Source organism: Mycteria americana, chromosome 8 (assembly GCF_035582795.1).
Source record: "Mycteria americana isolate JAX WOST 10 ecotype Jacksonville Zoo and Gardens chromosome 8, USCA_MyAme_1.0, whole genome shotgun sequence".
Lineage (NCBI taxonomy): Eukaryota > Metazoa > Chordata > Aves > Ciconiiformes > Ciconiidae > Mycteria > Mycteria americana.
In genome coordinates this window covers 39,556,870-39,575,649 of record NC_134372.1, presented here as the reverse complement: position 1 = coordinate 39,575,649, position 18,780 = coordinate 39,556,870, and the positions used below count along the sequence as shown (strand labels likewise).

The window sequence follows — 18,780 nt, the reverse complement described above, 5'->3', positions numbered from 1 at the left end:
CAAGAACGTATGGATCCACAAAGACTTACACTTCTGTTCCATGTCTCTCATCTCTTCTGGAGGAATTTTCATCTTATCAATATGTTCTTGCAAGACACTGGCCCATTTCTGTAAAGACTCCATAACAGTCCAAGGTCTAGACATATCTGCAACAAAGACTACAATGGTGTCTTGCAGGGATTCTGCAGAAACTGCGAACTTCAATAGCCCTTTATGGTATAAGTCTCCATCCAGAATCCAAACGTTACAGCGAGTATGATCTGAAAGGAAAAGGTATAGTTAACAGATGCCAAATTTTTGCTTTGCTAGTCTGCAAGTGAACAAATCAGTACGTTAGTGTTAAATGAAAGACCAAAGCCCAGCTACCAGCAGATCTTGCCTGTTTATTTTTAACACAGGTGCACACGTAAATGCCTACAATACTCGGTAGATGCTTTCATTTAACAGGATTTTTTCTTGGTTCAGAATCTTTTCATTTAAAAAATAATTGCTGTCCTTTGGCTTTTACTAAGGACAGCTGACAACAGTTTTTAGATACTGCACAGCATTTCTGAATTTGAAATATGTATATTTCAAGTAAAACCAGAATACATGTGACACATATGTAACTCCAAGTTCAAAAGGGGGTGGTTATAGCTGAGTCCAGCAGGGAAGCCCTAGGTGTCCCTCAGACACATAAGCTGGTTTAACATACTAAAGACATCTCAACAGAAATAAGCTGCAAACAAGATCAAGCAATAAGCAGCTTAGATTTCTAGCACAGGAGTACGAGAAGGAAACACAGGATAAACTTACAACCTACCAAACTTTAAAGGTGTGCTACCTGCTCTTAATTCACACTGACGCAACACTGGCTCCAACTTGCAGGCTCCTTATCGAATGAGTACTGGACAAGATTTGGTATTTTAGGTTTTGTGTTTCTCCCCCCCCCAGTGTTTTGACAGTGACTGGACATTTTTTGTTGAAATGCAAGGCAGGGGGATGTGGGAAAAATCAGCTGGGACAGACAACTGGCATGAGAAGTTTCACCCCAAACATGAACTTTGGCAAGAATAGAAGAAACTGAAAATGGAGCATCATCCAGGTATGATGTATCAGGTACTGTGAACAACCAAGTATTCCCTATTCTACTGCAGCTGTCCAGAGGGAACAGTGGGTCTCCATAGGTATTACATGCAAGATATGTGAATTCTGAAATACATGGATCAGCAAACCAATCACCACAGTGCCCAGATTTTCAAAACGGCTACTGAGCTTCAGAATTACTCTGCCTCAGTGTATTTCCCTGCCCTGTGCTCCAGATCTTTTAACTTCACAAAACAAATCCAGTTGCTGTGGCTACCATAACCTTACTCTAAGAAAGAATCCACCAGGATCAAAAACACTGGCTCTACAAAAAGGCAAAAACTTGACTAAGGAAATTGGAAGGAGAAAAGAGTACAGAGACATACATACTACCCTTCTAATCGGGTCTTGGATACAATTACTGAACAGCAAGTTACAGACAGATTACATCAAAATGCTATACGTGGGCAGTCTTCATTTAGCATTTGTTATGCTCCTACTTAAGTCCTGTTAGGCTGTCATAAGACATTCAAATATCACTCATCACACAAATAGGCCAACAGTTAGGCTTTTAACTTAAAGATCTTACTTCCAACTGTGCATCTCAGATCTATCCTTTGCAATAAACAGTTATGGGGAATCATTGTGTATCTAAGAAATGTACCTTTGCATATTCATAGTTTCCCCTCTCCCTTCCCCCCCACTTCAGGAAACTGTCTCACTGGTATCACACAGGATTCTCACAGCACTGTATGTACAAATCTAAAGCTATGAGAAGACCTCTAAGGGCAGAGAGGAAGTCTGGTAAAAGTTTGGAAAAACAGAAAGGAAGCTAGGACATAATGTGAACACATTTACACGTTTACTGTTACACAATAGTAAGTGAAACGTCAATGCAGGACTCTCATCTTCTGCATTCCAGAAGCATCCTTTGTATATTCCCAAAAGCAGAAATCCACCAGTGAATAAAAACCCTGTAAGCTTTCTATGAGTGAGAGGTTATTAATAGACATTAACTATGTCGATGCACAACTGTCTCCTTGAAGCAAATATGAAAGTTTTAAAAACCTAACTTAAGTCTACCTACAGTCTATGGAAGTTTACAACTCTCATCAGCGCTTCCAGTTTCTCCTGTGGCGAGTGCTTTGATCGCAGAAAAGACTTTCACACCTTCGCAAGTAACAAAAATTAATAAATATCCTAATTCACTGCTTCTAAGTCACTTTTTTAAGCCAATATCTAAAAATTATAAAGGTTTTGTTTGCTAAACACCTTTGTCCTACTTAAGGATTTAGTTTCTGCTTAACATCTAGAATACAGACTTGAACTAGAAGAGAGGCGGAATTAGAATGCAGTTGGAACTATCACTCAAAATCAATCTGCTAGGAAGACTGGAAGTCTAACACTCACATTAAAATGTACTGTTAAAAAAAAAGGTAACATTGTATGAAAATTAAAGGTTTCCCTCCTTTCTTACAGTAAAGAGGTATGGCTTGTGATTTACATTTGCCACAAATATAAAAACACACTTAAAAATCAGTACTGGTTGTTCACAAGTTGGCAAGGACTTGATGGCAAATTCAACTTTGTCAGCACCACATCAAGCTCCTAGTTCGTCATATGATGTGAATGTTAACTGGACCTTTCATAGTGGCTATGACATGAGACACCAAAACAGAGCAAACAATTACCAGATCCTGTTGGAAAAGCAGGTGCTACTTATTAAGGACTATTAAAATAGCTGCTAAAACTAAATTTCTAAGTCCTGTCAATATTTCTTTATCCCTTTAGCCATGAAAAAGATTTTCCAGCTTTGATGAATTTTACTGCAGATGGTTGATTCTGTGAACTGCAACTACATCTCCTGCATTTATTCAAAAGCTATCAGTGGTAATTAGATATCCCTTGTCCAAGCTGTGAAGGGAAGCAAAACAGGGAAAAATAATTTTCAAGAGAACTACTTTAAAGATGTTGACAAAAAAACAATTTTCCCATTAGAAACCAGTGTACCAGCAGCACTTGGCTCAACCTGGAACAACCAGTTCAACTGGAATATGCATATGATATAACTGAGGCCAGTCCAAACCAGAGGCAAAAAACCAAGACTACTTAATTTTGTTACAAGTAAGAACGCAACAACAGAATGGCTCTACTTCATTGGCACATTTGGCACAGTCAGGACAAGCATATTGCATTTGTAATCTGAGGCAGTTCAACTGAAAGTTCTCTATACTGTTTATAATTGCCAGCTAGCCCATACAGTATCCCCACAAAACCAGTCAACGTAGTTTGTCTCACTGTTTTGTTGTACATCCTCACTTGAACTCTGCCCCATCACTGCAAGAGACTCTGAAAGCTACTCTAGAAATACATATCCTTTAACAAAATTACGCAGAGCCTCTCTTCCACCTCCTACGAATTAAGATTCTCAGCTCTCAAAAGTAGACTAACCAGCATAGACACAAAACATCTGCTCATCACAAAGAAAGGCAAAAAATTAAAACTGGCCACACTCCCTGAGAAATTCCACTAACAGAGGACTCTAGGCCCTGAGCTCCAAGATTGTTTAATATTTGAAGTTAACTTTACAGCTAGTGCTATAAGTGCTTTCATCCAGATGAATTACGGTGTCACGTATGCAGAAGCAACCATATGCTCCAAGGATATTGTACCTGGGGCTAACGATCTAGAGAATCCTCTCTCTCTCAGGATTGCTTCTCAGGCGTCCCCGAACCTCTTCTTGAACAAATGCCTTAGCCTAGGCAGAATTTGGGATAGTACCCTAGAAAGGAGATTTTTCAGGTAGAGATTCAGTAGTGAACTTATTCCAAGTTATCCTGAGACCTAGGGACCAAAGTACTGCATGTCACATTGAACGACTAACATCTAACAAAACTGAACCAGCTAATTACCAATGCAGTGGTGATGTGTATCTTGCCATCCAAGCCCAGTATCAGCCACTGCCAAGAAGCAAGCAGATGACAGTAAAAACCAAAAAGTTAGTGGGCACCTGTATTAGCCACAGGGGTTCTTCAAAAAAGAGGTGTTTTCTACGCATTTGTTTAACTTTCCTATTAAAAAAAGAACAATTTATTCATTGATCTAATCTTTAGGAGAAAAGACAAAAGTAACTGTAAACTAAGATATGCACCTAGCAATCTAGAGTAATTCTACTTCAGGTGTAGGAGGAGCCAGATTCAAATATCCCTTAAAGATGGGGGGGGATAAGAAGCAACACAGAAGATTTCCCTTAAGCTTTCCAAAGGGAGGTAGGAGGGGAGGTAGATAATGACTCGGCACTATGACCAAAATACTTCTCCTGGACTGAATAAACTCTTCTGAAATGAGGAATAAGAAGGCAAAGAGAGCAAAAAAATCTTCTAGCACCTGGGAAAGAAGTTGAAAACATCTTCTCACTCCACTACAGACTTTCAGTTACCAGTGTTGATTTGACACCCCTGGAAATCCTCATGCTTTGCTAGTCTTGAATAAGTTGGGGCATAATAAAAAGCAGATACCCTCACAAATGAGTATGTGATAGTAAGCTCCTGAATGCCTATCTTCAGTTTCTTTATGGCTTCGAAGAATTGTGGGTCAATTATAAAGGCTTTGTTCCTAAATCTGTATCTGAGCATACACAGATCTAAAGCACGCAAAGAGTTTAAAGAAACAAACCCAAACCTGTCCTAGAGAAGAGTGTTATCTTTGCCTGCTGGGAGGTCCTGACCCACTTTGCTATTTATTTTGCTTGCTGATGACACTAATGAGACAGAAAGGAAAAAGGCATGTATTATTAGATCCTAACACATCCATTAAAGGGATGCATGAAGACCTGAATTCTCCAGCTGACTCTGGTAGTCAAAAACGTCTCTTTTTTCCCTCCTAGTGCGGCCTGAGTTCTTAAGACAGGCTTCTCCTAATCAGCTCAAATACTTATCACTTCCAGATACTCAGGAATAGCCCCAAAATATTTCCAAAGTAGGGACATACTTGAGGTTTGATAGACAGCACCAGGAAAAATAGCACACCAAACATTTTTCTGCTTATAATACCATCTCCTTTGATGTTGCAAGAAGCCTGATGTCACAGACTGTCTTAACACTTCTAATCGTAGGGGTTTTTTCCCCCCTGAAGTATTTATGCAGCACTGAAGAAGATTGTGCATGGTGAGAAAGCACTTACATCAAGAACCTTAAGAAGCCAAGAATGGCTCAGCACTTAAAATTACAGCACAAATGATTTGTAGGAACTGCAAGATTAGGTGGCCACTGAAGACACAGGCAATATACTCATCCTTTAATTGTGCCTAACTTAGTATCCAAAGACAGTTTATTACCATGTGAGCACAAGACCAATCTCCATAACAACCAGTCACACACGGTACTTAATCACTGGTGCAAGCTTTCAGTACATTTCCATTTCCAAAATATCATTATAGGATCTTCCTAGTTCATTTGTTTTCAGGAACATGGATGAACCACCATCATTGCTCCCCTCTTCTGAACTGAAAACTCAGAAGGAAGTCATGAAAAGGAAGACTGTAATTCCCCATTTTTTAAGAGGGAAACTAACAGAAAGAGGCCCAGCGGTTTGCCCAAAACGACACAAGCAGAGGCAGATTCAAGAGCAAGGATAACTCACTCACTCCCCATCTCTTTCTGTCCGAAACCTTCCTAAAAATAGGAGTATTCTCATCATTAGACCTGCTTTTAAGGAGTCTCTTGTCATCATCCCCCTCCCACATAATAGAGAAGAGTAATCATCAACAGCAACAGAGAGAAAGACATGGGACAAAGAGACAAGCTCCAATTTGAGAAAAGGAAATACTAATTCTGACTTTAAGTTCTGCTCTTCACTCATTCAACTCTAACAAAACATCTCAGTTATAGTTAACCAAAATTCTGCATACAGCCCCCACAAGAAAACGCCAAAACCCCACACCCAGAAATCCATCCTGAGAATTAAATTCTCATGGGTGTATTACTTACTTTCCCTAGCTATCAAGCAGTCATACCAAATGACAATATATCTACTAGTAAGTCAATACCAGCAAATATATCTACCCTAAAAGTAAATGATCCTGAGAGCTGCTCAAGTGTACTTTTTCCTCATACACAGGTCAAGCTGTAAGAAGGGCAAGAGGGAGAACGTACACTGAATGCAAAATGCGTTTCACTTTTAAGAAATGTATACAGCTTCTAAAACATACAGAACAATGCTGGAACCAGCTACTCAGGTGTAACCCAAAACACACTGATGAAACCACAGTTATTAAAAAATGCACGTCAGCTACTTAATTACAGTAAAGAGATTACATATAAAATGAACTTACCATCTCTGTCTTCATCGTGAATATTTAGATACAAGTATTCCAGCCCTCTTCCTTTCTTGCCATGCTCTGCTCCCTGTATTTTAGCCATAAGTGTGGTTTTACCTGAACCATCATCACCTGCCAGTAAGTTTTTACAGGAAAAAAGAAAACACTTTCAGAATTAATTTTAACTTTGTAGAAAATATATTTCAAAAAGGCGCTTAAGTAATCAGAAGTATCCTTGTACATTTTTGGACCAAACTTATTTGTTGTTTTCTTTCAAGTATTCCAGCTAAATCCAATGGCTTACACCATGACAATAAGAATGAAGCACTTAATTATTCTGTATTACATTCCCTTTGTTTAAATATATGTTATAAATCTAACAGCGTAAACCAAAAAGAAAGTAAATCTATCAGCCTGAAGACAATAATAACGTATATCATATTACATAACCTAATTTTAACAAACCGACACGTCAGTTCGTTCACATCATTGTTTTAAACACATTTTGTTTCTACAAAAAAAAACGAAGCACCCAACTGCTTGCATATGTTACTTACCAAAAACAAGAATATTCTTGCCCGATGGCAATTTAGATCTTGACCGGGTAGAAACTTCACTCAGTATTGAGGACCTAGAAAAACAGCATCATTCTTGTTAGACTGACACGCACACGGACACGCGCACATATGCAGGCACACACACAAACACAGCCCACACATTGCCCATTTGACAGCACTGATGAGCTCAGCAGATCTGCACGGACCAACCCAGTTATATTAATTCTGTTTACAAACTAGATAATGATGTTACAGTTAAAGATTTAAGTGCATTTTTAAAGACCAAAAGTATGCCACCTTTTTGAGAATAGCTTTTATAATTTCTAAAGCACACGCAGTAACGTTTTCTTAAGTTCTTCTCCCTTATATGAGGTCACGTTACTGCAAAACATTACTTTTCAGCTGATGACTAACTCTTCCCACAATCCATTACTGTGTTTTATACGCATTTTTTTCTGCGTTATTAGTATTTCTAAAAGCGTTACTCAGAGATAAGCGACAGGAAAACAAGAGATGGAGTCTCCCGGAGCCTGTCCCGCAGCGCCAAATCTCTCGGGCTCCGCACACCTGCTCTCCCTCATCCTCGCAGCGATGCCGGCCTCATTCATGCGGCTGTGGGGCTCCCCTCACGCACGCCACAAGCCCCTTCCCAGCCGGGAAGGACAGCATTCCTCACCGTCCCCGGCGCCTCGGCCGCCGGGCGGGCCGGCCCCCGCCGCGGGCAGCTGCGTACCGCGGCGCCGCCGCCCGCCGCTCCCGCCAGCGGGGCCCGAGCGCGGCCCCGCAGCCGGCGCCCACCGCCGCCCCTACCCCGGCCCCGGCCCCGGCCGAGCGGGGCGCGCGCTCCGCTCCAGCCCAGCCGAGGCAGGGGCTCACGCCCGCCGCGGGTGGGCCGGGCCGGCTCGGCAGAGCAGGGAGACCCCGCCGTGACAGGCACGGGACGCCCGAGAGCAGCCGCCCGCCTCCGCCGCCGGCGTGCCGCGGCCCGGGAGGCGCCCCCCCTCGCCCGCCACGGCCGCTCACCAGAGGTTCTGCCCCTCCTCCTCCTCGCTGGGGAGCTCGGCGCCGCCGGGCCCGTCCGGCCCCAGCAGCTTCTTCTCCACCAGCACCGGCGCCATCTTGCCAACTGCAGCCACAAAGAGTGACCTCACCCGGGCCCGCCGAGGACCCCGCTCCTCCCTCTCCCCGGCCCGCCTGCGCGGGCGCCCCGCGCCGCCGGCCCCGCCGCGGCTCGCCGCCGCCCCCTGCCCCTCGCGGGCGCACCGCCGCGCCCAGCCGCGGCCGCGCCGCTTTCCGATCAGGCGGCGCCCGGGCAGCCCCGGCCGCGCTCCCCGCCCTGGGCGGTGCCTTCCGCGGCGGGGGGGGCCGCCGCCGGCAGCGCCCCCTGGTGCCGGCGAGGCGCGGCCGCGGCGCTCCCCGCCCGGGGGGGCTCCCCGCCGCCGCCTGCAGCTGCCGGGTAACCCCCGGTAACTTCTCGCGCTGCCGCAGCCGGGCGGGAACGCTGCCGGGCTGAGCGCGGTCTGTCAGCGAGCTGCTGGCGCGGCCCTCGCTCCTGCCCTGGCTGCGGCTGCCGCGCGGCCCTGGTGGGCAGGAGTACGGCGTGCAGCCTGGAAGCGGAACGAAGTGAGGGATGTTGCCTGTTTTAAATTACTTCCCTCTGAAGCCAGCTTTACTTGCCACCTCAGTTCTTACACCCCGCCCATAATTTTTGTTCTTCTAATGGAGAGACAAAGCAAGTTCAAGTTTTTTGTAAACATACTTTTCTTCGGTGATGTGTCAGTCAGCTTTTCAAAGTGCTAAAATACTGTGGCTGGGTAGCTTAAGCAGCCTAGAAATGGCATCAATTGTTCTTCGGCAATTATATTTTTATGATGCCAGTTATGTGTGGATTTCAAAGCATTTTATCCAAGAAAATTAATATGATTATCAAGATTGTACAGTCAATCAAAAGGGGAGGAAAAGATTAACTGACTTGCACAAATTCACACAAAAGGTTTCCGCTTGCTTCTAAGTCCATGACTCTTCCCTTTTGGATTACACAAGATTGTTTTAATGATGTCTTTTTCGGCAACTTGCATTACAAGAGTAGTTGAGGCACCGAAAGAGGTGGTGGGAATTTCATCCTTGAAGATCTTCAGAACTTGTCAAGGCACTGAGCAACTTCACTAACTTTGAAATGAGCCCTGCTCTGAGGAGGAGGACAGATTATGGACTCCAGAGGTCCTTTCCAACCTAAATTGTACCTAGGGCTAGGTAAATTGCCAGTATTGTGATACTCTGACTTTGTGTCAAGTAAAGATTTACAGCTTACCTTATATATTTTCTCCACTTGAAATATTTTTAGGCCAGAATAATATGGATTACTAATACACAGTCAACAGATGAAATAGTGGCTTGTCTAGACTAGCTTTCAAGTCCTCAGAAAAAGATGCTGTAGAGTGTATAACAGACCAAACTCTCCCTGTTGTGTGTACCCCTCCTTGGTACTCCTTTGGGCTCATACTCTGCAAATACATATGCCAATATTTAACTACACTGCTTTGAATAGCTCCATTCAAAGACATCTTTTATAGATGCTTCACTATTTTAATAATATAAACAAAGTGCAACAGCTGAAAATATTAGAAGGCCTGTTTATTGTGTCATTGGCATCATCTTTACTGCAAGCCTTTTGGTTTTTAGTTATCTTGCTTGGCTTTAAGCATTTAAGCTACATTGTAGTGAAAACCTCATGCTCGTAAGATAACTAAACTTTTTCCATAATAAATTAACTATCGATTAATCATTCCTTTATCAGAATAGATAAAAAATACAAATGAAATACTAAGGCTATCACTGAAAATTCATGTTACTACGGCTTTCATTAAAGCTTTCTATAAAAATTGTGTAATTGGCAGAAACAGTGGTCCTGCTCACTTACTTGAATAATACACCAAAAAAAGTCCAACTGTAAATGGAAGCTGAATTTTATCAGTACCTGCATTCTACTTAGTTCAGGTCCAGGAATGTTACCCCAGTCCAGAAACACTGCAGCTGAACCACACACTACATCTTCTACCCAGAAGTTCTGAGATTTCCACAAGCTTTCCGTTTCAATTCATGTACTGTACTAATGTCAGATTTGCCTACAATATGCAGCAGTGTTTAACCAGACATTTGGTGTTTTCTCTCACAGATGTCTTTTTCTGCACATACAGCACATTAAACACATGACAAAATATTTTACCTGCTTCAAACATTTCACTGATTAAGAGGAACCAAATTCAGACACAACAACATGAACACTTAATCAGTTTCTGACATAAAATATTCATTTTAGCAATACAGCTTTTCTTACAAATGGTATAAAGCAAACTATGAAAAGATTCAAACAGAAAGCCAAATCGAATGTTACATAAATCAAATGTTCAAGAAGGTTAAATTAAAAAAAAAACATAAATTTTACTGATAAAGATTTTGTTAGCTATGTTAGCATTATTTAAAAAAACTTATCAAATTACATGTAATTTAAATTTACAAAGCATAACAACTCTGTCAGTGAATGTTATCACTGAAAAACATGAGTCCAAGCCAATCTAAATTCTCCCAGGGCTCATATTGTTGTAACAATACCTCACTGTTAATAATGCTGTTCTTCAACATTCTGCAACAAAATCCAAAACACTCTTGAAAGATGTTATTGATGATCTTTGTTTTTTCTTTGCCTCTATAAAATGGAGATAAAAGAGAAAATATCAAGACAAATGTTGACACAAAACACTGCACAACTTTAGAAAACATTTCAGGAGAAAAACGCTTGCCACTAAACACTCCCACGCACCCTCAAAGCACAGCAGAAATGCTGTCTACTCCATCCATAGATAGCATCTCTGTGTAAGGAGCGTACATTTTAAACATGGTGAAAACTGCCAGAGAGATTTTCACAAACCAGCATCCAAAAAGAGTCGGAACAGAGAAAACATCAACTTCCTAAGAAACATAGCGATTAATTTGGAGTCCTTAACTGAAATTCTTGCCCTCTTTGTATCCTGCCAGGTGGCACTGAAAGGTTCAAAGGCTCTCTAATATTTTCCCAGTTTAGTTCTCTCTCTCCAAGCACAAGCCCTGATTGAATTACATCAGAGCCCACTCTAATGCTTAGCGTGCACAGCATTGAACTGACACAACGCACAATCCCATGGGTTGCAAATTCTAACAGCCTGTCCTTTTTTTGCAAGTCAATTCAGGGTCAAAAGCTGAAAACTGAGCTGACAGCATATATGATTAGTAGAAAATTAAATTATGATTACTTGCAACTGTAACCTGTAGTATTTCTTGGAAAGATCAACACTTGTCCGTCCTTTCTGAAATGGATAAGACCACAAAATTAAATTCCAGTGATTACCCATTTTTTTTACTCCACTCAAAAGATAGTTAATTTCTTCAGTCGTGAAATCTTTTCGGGTTCTTCTTCTCTTGTTTAAAGTTCTTGTGTTCACGTCCAGGGAACATATTTCATTTTTCTGCAAGTATTTATTTTGGTGTAATTAAAAATTATGTAAATTTACATACTATTTCACATTTGGAAGTAGTGCATTATTACTGAAAACACAATCTTAAGTAGTTCCAAAGAAACTTAATCGCTTTGTCGATATTACAATGGTTCTTCAAGATTTCTTCACTGTCACCTGCTTACTGAAATACAGTATTTTTCCATGACCTTTACCTTAATTTCTGTCATGCCTACATGGTTTATACCTTTCATATGTTTATTCCTTTAGGTTTCTGTTATTTCTATACCATGCAAATTTTCATTAGTGCAGGAAAAAGCATACCTCCATATCCATTATTCAGAAAGGACTGTCAGTTGAAAAATGCTTAACTCATTTCAGGGGTAAATCAGTATGACTGGAGCAGAATCAACAGAGAGGAGTATCTTTTGAATAAGGTTCACTTTACTACTGGGCTCCTGTTAAAGGTGACTTAAAAAGAAATTATGCAATTCATAATGATTTTATTTGGACTTTTATGAATGTGTGAGTGTATGATTAGGCTTTTCATAACTAACCTCATTTTTGCCAAGTGAATATATGCAATTTTCTTTTAAGCGCTGACATTGCTGGTTGCACATTTCTTTGACTCCTTGTCTCTTCAAGTTAGCATCTTGGTTTTTTTGGAAAGCTATGAAATTGTGAACAAGGCCACCTCTTAGTTACTTTAAACTAACTGAAACCTACTGTAAAACCGAATATAGTGTTGTAAAGAAACATTTCTCCTAATGAACTTGAATATGTAAATGTTGCTTTATTAGTAATACCTCATTTTCATTAGATCTTTTTCTCATCATTGACATTAACACATGAGGATTATTTATGCATTGGAAGCAACTAGCAAATAATAGGAATTAACTCAAACATCAATAATACTGTGATTAAAGGTACAAGAACATATCTATCTAAATTCTTAGCCATTTGTCTCCACTAGCAAGCACAGGTGCTTTTCCCAATGCCCTGACCTAAATGCAAAACTTGATCTTTAAGTTACGCTTATTACAGAATTAACTTTCTGGTAATACTCACACTTTTCATATGTAGGTATCAAGTTATAGTCGTCAGTCAACCTAGTATTTTTACTATGTTCATCTCTATTTGAAGTATCAGATTTGTTTTTTCTAATTGGAGTCAGAAGAATACCTTAAAAAAAACCCAAACAATAAAACATTATGCATCTTTCTTAAAAAAAAACACAAAACACAGGTAATGTTTTAGGAATGAAAATTTAAGAGAGAACCATCTTTTCAGCCATACTACTATTTGGTCCTGGAAGAAAGACCGGAAAATTCAGTTTACTTCAGAAAATGTTTACTTGCTAAAGGTAATATATTAGTGTAAGGGGCTCTTGAGATGAAATAAAGCTGTGCTTTTGTTTTTGTTTTTTTTTTTTAATTTTAAAAGACCTCCATGGCTATCGTAGCCAAATTAATTACTTTCTGAATCTGAAGGAGGGGAAAAAAAATAAAAACAATAATTTAAAAAACAAAATTAATCTACTAGCTTTTACCAGAAATTATTAAATAAAATAACAATGTAAACAAGGTTTTTGGAAATAGGAGACTAAAAACAAATTCCCGACAGGTGGGCTGCTTTTTTAAAAGAGAATGTTTTTTTAAAGTAATATTAATGTTTTAGAATTTAAGTACTGATTTAGAGAGCTGCTTCAGCCTACTTTAAAATTTCTGGTCATCAATCATAAGAAACAGTATTGGTTACTAGTTGATGAATGTAGTAACGTATGACTGTAGTTAGAGCTCTGCAGGACGTACCCACAAACACCACATTCTGAAGAAAATCCCTTGTGAATTATGTAAAAAAAATATATATATATGCAGAGTAAGGAAAAAAATTATAACGATTAACTTTTTTTGCTACATTACAGAATAAAATACTGTAAAAGATATGTACTCTGCTATTTACAAATGGACAGTTGTGTATTATAAAGAGTACCAGTTTTTATGGGCAGCTGATGGTTCTGTAAACATGGGGTTTCTAAACTGCACTACAGAAACTGATAGAACTTACATTCACTTTTCCATCTCTGCCTTGTTAATAGCATCTTATTCAACACCTCATAATACAGGACAGGTAAACAGATCTCCTGTACTTAATTTTCTGATAGGTTGTTTTCAGTTACTTGCTCTAGTATTGTTGTATATGTTAAGGTTTACCCAGCACACAGAGACCCAAGTCCTTAGCCAAGCTCCAAGCAGGAACAGAAACAGGTATAATAGGATAACATGGCTATAACTGTATAATAGAGTGATGTTGAATCCAGGTACAGGCAACTGTACTGTGTTCTGATCCTGACTATATTCTCCATTTTAAAAATTAACACCACAAAACTGAAAAATAGCAGATGGCATGGAAGTCACTCTGACAGGATTCAAAGCAGTATCTACAAAGCAAGTGCCAGATAATTTCATTGTGAACATATGTGCATAACACAATTTCATGATTACAGAATATGCATTTTCTGGCCTATTAATATACAAATTTTTCACAGAATCCACTAAAAAAAAAAAAATCCCTATCCACAGCCTCCCATGGTAAAGTCCTGCAAAAGAATTACTTAGACAGTAAGGGCTTTTTGCATTGATTTCCAAACCAAGCCCTTACTTTGGAAGCTATCCTTTTTGCTCCTAAAAGTTGGTTTTTGTGTATGCAGTCTTTCTTTCTTCACTGGGGTCAGCAGTATTTCTGGAAAATACAAGATGGACACCAGTACAAATGCCAGCAAGACACCAGAAACTTTAATTTTCAAAATGCCTCCTTTAAACTAGAAAAATATAGGATGCACGTTTACTTAATTCATTAAGAATTATAAGCCTCTTATATCCATAAGTATGTAATATTAGAATGAAATGACCTTGTTATGATGTCATACATCCATTCACACTTATTTCAACTTAATATATTCCCTTCTATTAGTACTTGACTAACTTTGGCAAACAGGACAGAGTCTCATCAAAGCCTATAATGACATCACTACTGCCAAGAAATACACAAGATCCTCAAAACAAAAGTGGCTAGTTCTGATCTTACTTAGAACAGACCATTGGTAAATCAAATTAAATGAGTGAGTTTACAAGAGCAGGACAATCAGAATCAGACCAAAAAAAGTTCAGAATTTTAAATACAATTTAAAACAATAGTTACAAATACTAAAAAAACCCCAAAATGTAATTACTCTCATGAGTTGCATATCTACTGTTGTTACAAATGGCCAATTTGCGAAGTTCCTTTTTATATCTTTCTTCAGCTTCCAGAATGACTTTGTGACGGTCACACTGGTATGGACAACTTTGCAACATCTTGGTAAAGGTTTTACTATTGAAGGACAGTCCTGCGGTACAACCTGGAAAAAAAAATAGGATATTGTAGAGACAGCAAGCACGAATGCTATAGAAGCCATCACAAAGTCTAGTGTTTTACTTTGCTCACTATGATCTACAATTTGACCTCCAGTTTTCCATATACACATCTCAAAACAGGTTACGCTTTTATGTATCTTCTTGAAAATACTTACTTCTTGGTTTGTACTTACTCTCTTTTAAAAAAAAAAAAAAAAGTTTTCAACATGACCTATGGGACCAAGTTATATTGCACTTCAACTCCAGAAGTACTAAATGGGGCACAGACCCTCTACAGAACTAAAAATATTAGCGGGATGGGAAGAAAGGGGCCTCAGTTCCCTTTGCACATTTATCCAGGAGCCAAAATATGAAAGATGTCTTTGCTATACTTTGAAACTTTCTCTGTGTTGTAACAGTTATCTGCATTAACCTGAATAAATAAGTCTAGCTTAGGTATGACTTTCCTCACAGGAAGCCCTCCTGTTTGTTTTTGAGGACATTCCTAGGGTAATTTATGGTTTAGTTATTCTTGGATGTTCTCACAGTTCATTACGTCAGCTGAAGGAGAGCTTCTGCACTGTGAGGAAGTATAAGAAGGGCACTGGTACATATCTGCAATATTCTAGTCTAAGATAAAGCAGTGCTAAAGCTCCGGTTGAATTTAGTTTAACAACTTGGGTTCATATGCCTAAATGATGTTCAAAGGTGGGTTATGGCCTTTTTTTTTTTTGCTTTTGGTGTTTTGTTTTGGTTTGTTTTTTTAATAGACACAGGCTTGATTACAAAATCCACTTGCAAATCCTGAGTACCAGCAGCATTCTTATAACCTACTGATAGACCATGTTCAGGAAGTAGAAGATGGAGTAACTGAGGGCTGCAATGATGGATTACTATAAAACTGAGTGCCTGTACTTAGAGCAGTAAGGAAGAGAAAACAGAAGGGCTGCTGAATAGTTAGGAGGCTTAGCAGGGGAATACATGAGGGAACTGAGCAGGGCTACATGTTTTTCCTCCCTCTTTTGAATCAAAGAAAGGAGGAAAACACCCGCTCTGAAGTATTCTTGTAAGTAGCATGTCATCTTTTAAGCTGTTGTATATTCTGTTTGTTAGTAAACCCACATAAGAAAAGATACATCCAATTTCATTCCATGAAACTGGAATATATAAACTTTATTTCAATATTTATGTTTTATTTTAGGGGCAGAAAAAGGAAAGGAAGCAGTTAAGAATTAAGAATTACCTAATAGGTAATCGAATAGATGTGTTAAAATTTCTGTAATGTCAGTTCACTTACTGCATTGCTGACTCTTTGAGGCTTCTTTTATGAACTCAGGAAAGAAAGACTTAAGATAATATTTACCTAAACACCTTAAATCTGCCATTTTATGGGATGCAGATATAGCTGAAGTACTTTTTTCTTCCTTGGTTATCTCCAAGTAGGATGAATGTTGATCTAAATTCGGAAGGAAAAAAACCCGCTAAGAAAATGCAACCTATCCTTTACCATGGTAATCATGCATCAGCATACCTATATTCAATTGTATTTTCTATTTGTAGATTATTAAAGTTTAATTTACATAACAGCAGAAAATCCAAATGAAATTCCTGAAGTTAAATGGATGGCATTTACATTTTTATAAATCCAGAATAATTACATTTAATTCAGTGCTTTTTCATCACTCTCCCAAAGTATATTACTTCAACTTCAGCACACTAAATAATCCTGTAAACTTATATTGCTTAACTAAGCCCTATAAACCTTATTTCTAGTTGGAATCAGATGCTGAAAAATGTGATGTACTGGAATAGTACTTATTCTCCATTTAAGTAGGTATAACCTGGAGATCAGCTTGGTCACCTGTAAAGCTACCATTCTGGCAAATACTAATCTAAGGAATAATTATAAATTTTATAAATTAACAGGAAACTAAATTACAAATAAAGATTTGATTGAACAGATCCCAATTCTGAAATAAATATATCGGACTAAGATGATCAACACAAATCTGAAAAACATTTATCTTAAACACATGTTCAACATGTAGGACTAGCTTCAGGCAAAAGTCACTCTCACAGGTAGGTTCTATCCCCAGTCTTACAAGGACAGAACAAAACCAGCATCCTTACGCATCTTCTATTAATGTCTTTCATTGTTCAGTAAGGATTGCATGCAGACAAAACTCAAAACATTTATCTGTGATACATTCATTTGAATAGTTAAAATCAATTTAAAAAAGCAAGCTAAAATATGTATTGGAAGAAAAGTAGAATAAATATTCTCCTGGTAAAATTGTATACAATATAAAATTCCCAAACTATGCAAATAGTTAAAGGATATTATACATAATGTACTCTGTCATCTAGTGATATATAACATGATAAAAAGTAGTGATAAAAGTACACAAAACTAATTTAAATCTCATTAAGAACAAAATTCTTTAAGAAAGGCATATGTTTAGCTATTTGTACCTGATGTGCAAGTTTTTTTCATATTTTTAACCATCTCTGCTGGTTGTTTAAATAAGTTTTCACTGGGAAGATCAAAACGTGAACAAATTAAAAAAAAATAATCAAACTTCACAGCATACATTTACCTGCAAATTAATACACATATTTCAAAGGCAAAACAAAAACCACATTAACTATATAAAAGATAAAACTCTAAAAAATTGATTCTAATTATCCCAAGTTACTGGGCTTGTAGTATCCAGGATATAATCATTGTGTGTTAGAAATCTGTTTACCAGAGATCTGTGATTAGCATTCCTTGCAGTGCCGTTCAGCATGTCTGTTCCAGCATTTGGAATGCAGTGCTTTCAAGGGATGCTGGTTTCCAGAGTCATTTGCAATTCTGGTTCACGTAAAGATTACTTAGTGCACCTAAAACTTTCACAAAATCTTCAAAATACTGTAGCCTTCACCAGTGTAGCAACTGCTCTTAAAGGTAATTGATTTTCTTCTTTTCTTACACTGATTGACTTTTATGCAACCAACATGCTCCTATGATATGATGACCATGCAGTTTTCTATGTCACTGACTACTTCTGAATGCTGCAGGAGCAAGGAGCCTAGTCCATGGTTATGCTTGGGTAACTCCTGTTTTCACACAAATACATATGCAAGGAGAGAGCTTTTTTTTTCCCCCAAAAAAATTTAATTTCTTAATAGTTTTGTGCTTCAGAGGTCAGAATAACAAATAAAGAAGCTGTGTGAAATTATGCTAATCAGTAGCAAAGCAAAATTTACCTGAATGTACCATAGAAAATGTCCTAGGCTCTTGATAATTTCTGTGGTGGTCACAAAGTTACAATATAATGCATGCAAGGAAACTGCATAGGAGTAGGGTCCAGCCAGCCACATAAAAAGGTACAATAAAAACATGGAACTCAACAAAAAGGAGAAACGTAGTTTTGTGCATACTCTGTCATTGCCTGTCTTGAGGTGTATTCCAGATATAAATTCAAGATAAAGGGATCTGTATTTATCCTTGCAAGTTGCCTATAATTAATTTTTTTTTTTATCAATAGGAAAGATAACCATAAGAAGCAAAAGAAAAAGAGGAAAATAAGCATTTGTGTGAGAGCAATGAGCAAGAGAAAAGTGAATGACTAAACAAGGCTGTATCTTTCTCTTCCCATGCAGGGAAGCAATTTAATATGAGGGGAGAAAGCGGGGCGGGGGGGAAGCTTTTTTCCCTAGTTTGTAGGCATTCCAATTTCAATTTTTTGCAGAGCAGTTCTGTAACTGCTGTTTTCCTAGTAAGTGCATATTACTGAAGTCTTTGTGGTTTCATCCAAACCAATGGATCAGATCTTGATCTACTGAATCAGTGAGAATTTTGAGGCAAAAACTACGGATGCTTTTTCATCGCTATGTTGAAGGCATCGGAACACGGCCTGTAACAGGCTCTCCATACAATCAGTCAGAAGCCTACCATTCAGACAAAAAGATCA

The 18,780-nt window shown here is 38.8% G+C and overlaps 2 protein-coding genes across 2 annotated transcripts in view; both read right to left on the bottom strand.

The window, feature by feature from the left end:
- Positions 1 to 8,151, bottom strand: part of DYNC1LI2 (dynein cytoplasmic 1 light intermediate chain 2) — a 28,644-nt gene extending 20,493 nt beyond the window's left edge. Inside the window, exons 1-4 of the mRNA XM_075510824.1 lie at positions 7,963 to 8,151; positions 6,940 to 7,013; positions 6,398 to 6,514; positions 30 to 260 (exon numbers count right to left, since the gene is read on the bottom strand). Of these exons, the coding sequence (XP_075366939.1) occupies positions 30 to 260; positions 6,398 to 6,514; positions 6,940 to 7,013; positions 7,963 to 8,057 (517 nt within the window). The 5' untranslated portion in view covers positions 8,058 to 8,151. The remainder of the gene's footprint in view (positions 1 to 29; positions 261 to 6,397; positions 6,515 to 6,939; positions 7,014 to 7,962) is intronic.
- Positions 8,152 to 10,476: 2,325 nt separating this feature from the next.
- Positions 10,477 to 18,780, bottom strand: part of TERB1 (telomere repeat binding bouquet formation protein 1) — a 20,614-nt gene continuing 12,310 nt past the window's right edge. Inside the window, exons 14-21 of the mRNA XM_075510821.1 lie at positions 17,297 to 17,358; positions 16,188 to 16,280; positions 14,662 to 14,829; positions 14,091 to 14,171; positions 12,498 to 12,611; positions 11,987 to 12,099; positions 11,229 to 11,441; positions 10,477 to 10,645 (exon numbers count right to left, since the gene is read on the bottom strand). Coding sequence (XP_075366936.1) covers positions 10,616 to 10,645; positions 11,229 to 11,441; positions 11,987 to 12,099; positions 12,498 to 12,611; positions 14,091 to 14,171; positions 14,662 to 14,829; positions 16,188 to 16,280; positions 17,297 to 17,358 — 874 coding nt within the window. The 3' untranslated portion in view covers positions 10,477 to 10,615. The remainder of the gene's footprint in view (positions 10,646 to 11,228; positions 11,442 to 11,986; positions 12,100 to 12,497; positions 12,612 to 14,090; positions 14,172 to 14,661; positions 14,830 to 16,187; positions 16,281 to 17,296; positions 17,359 to 18,780) is intronic.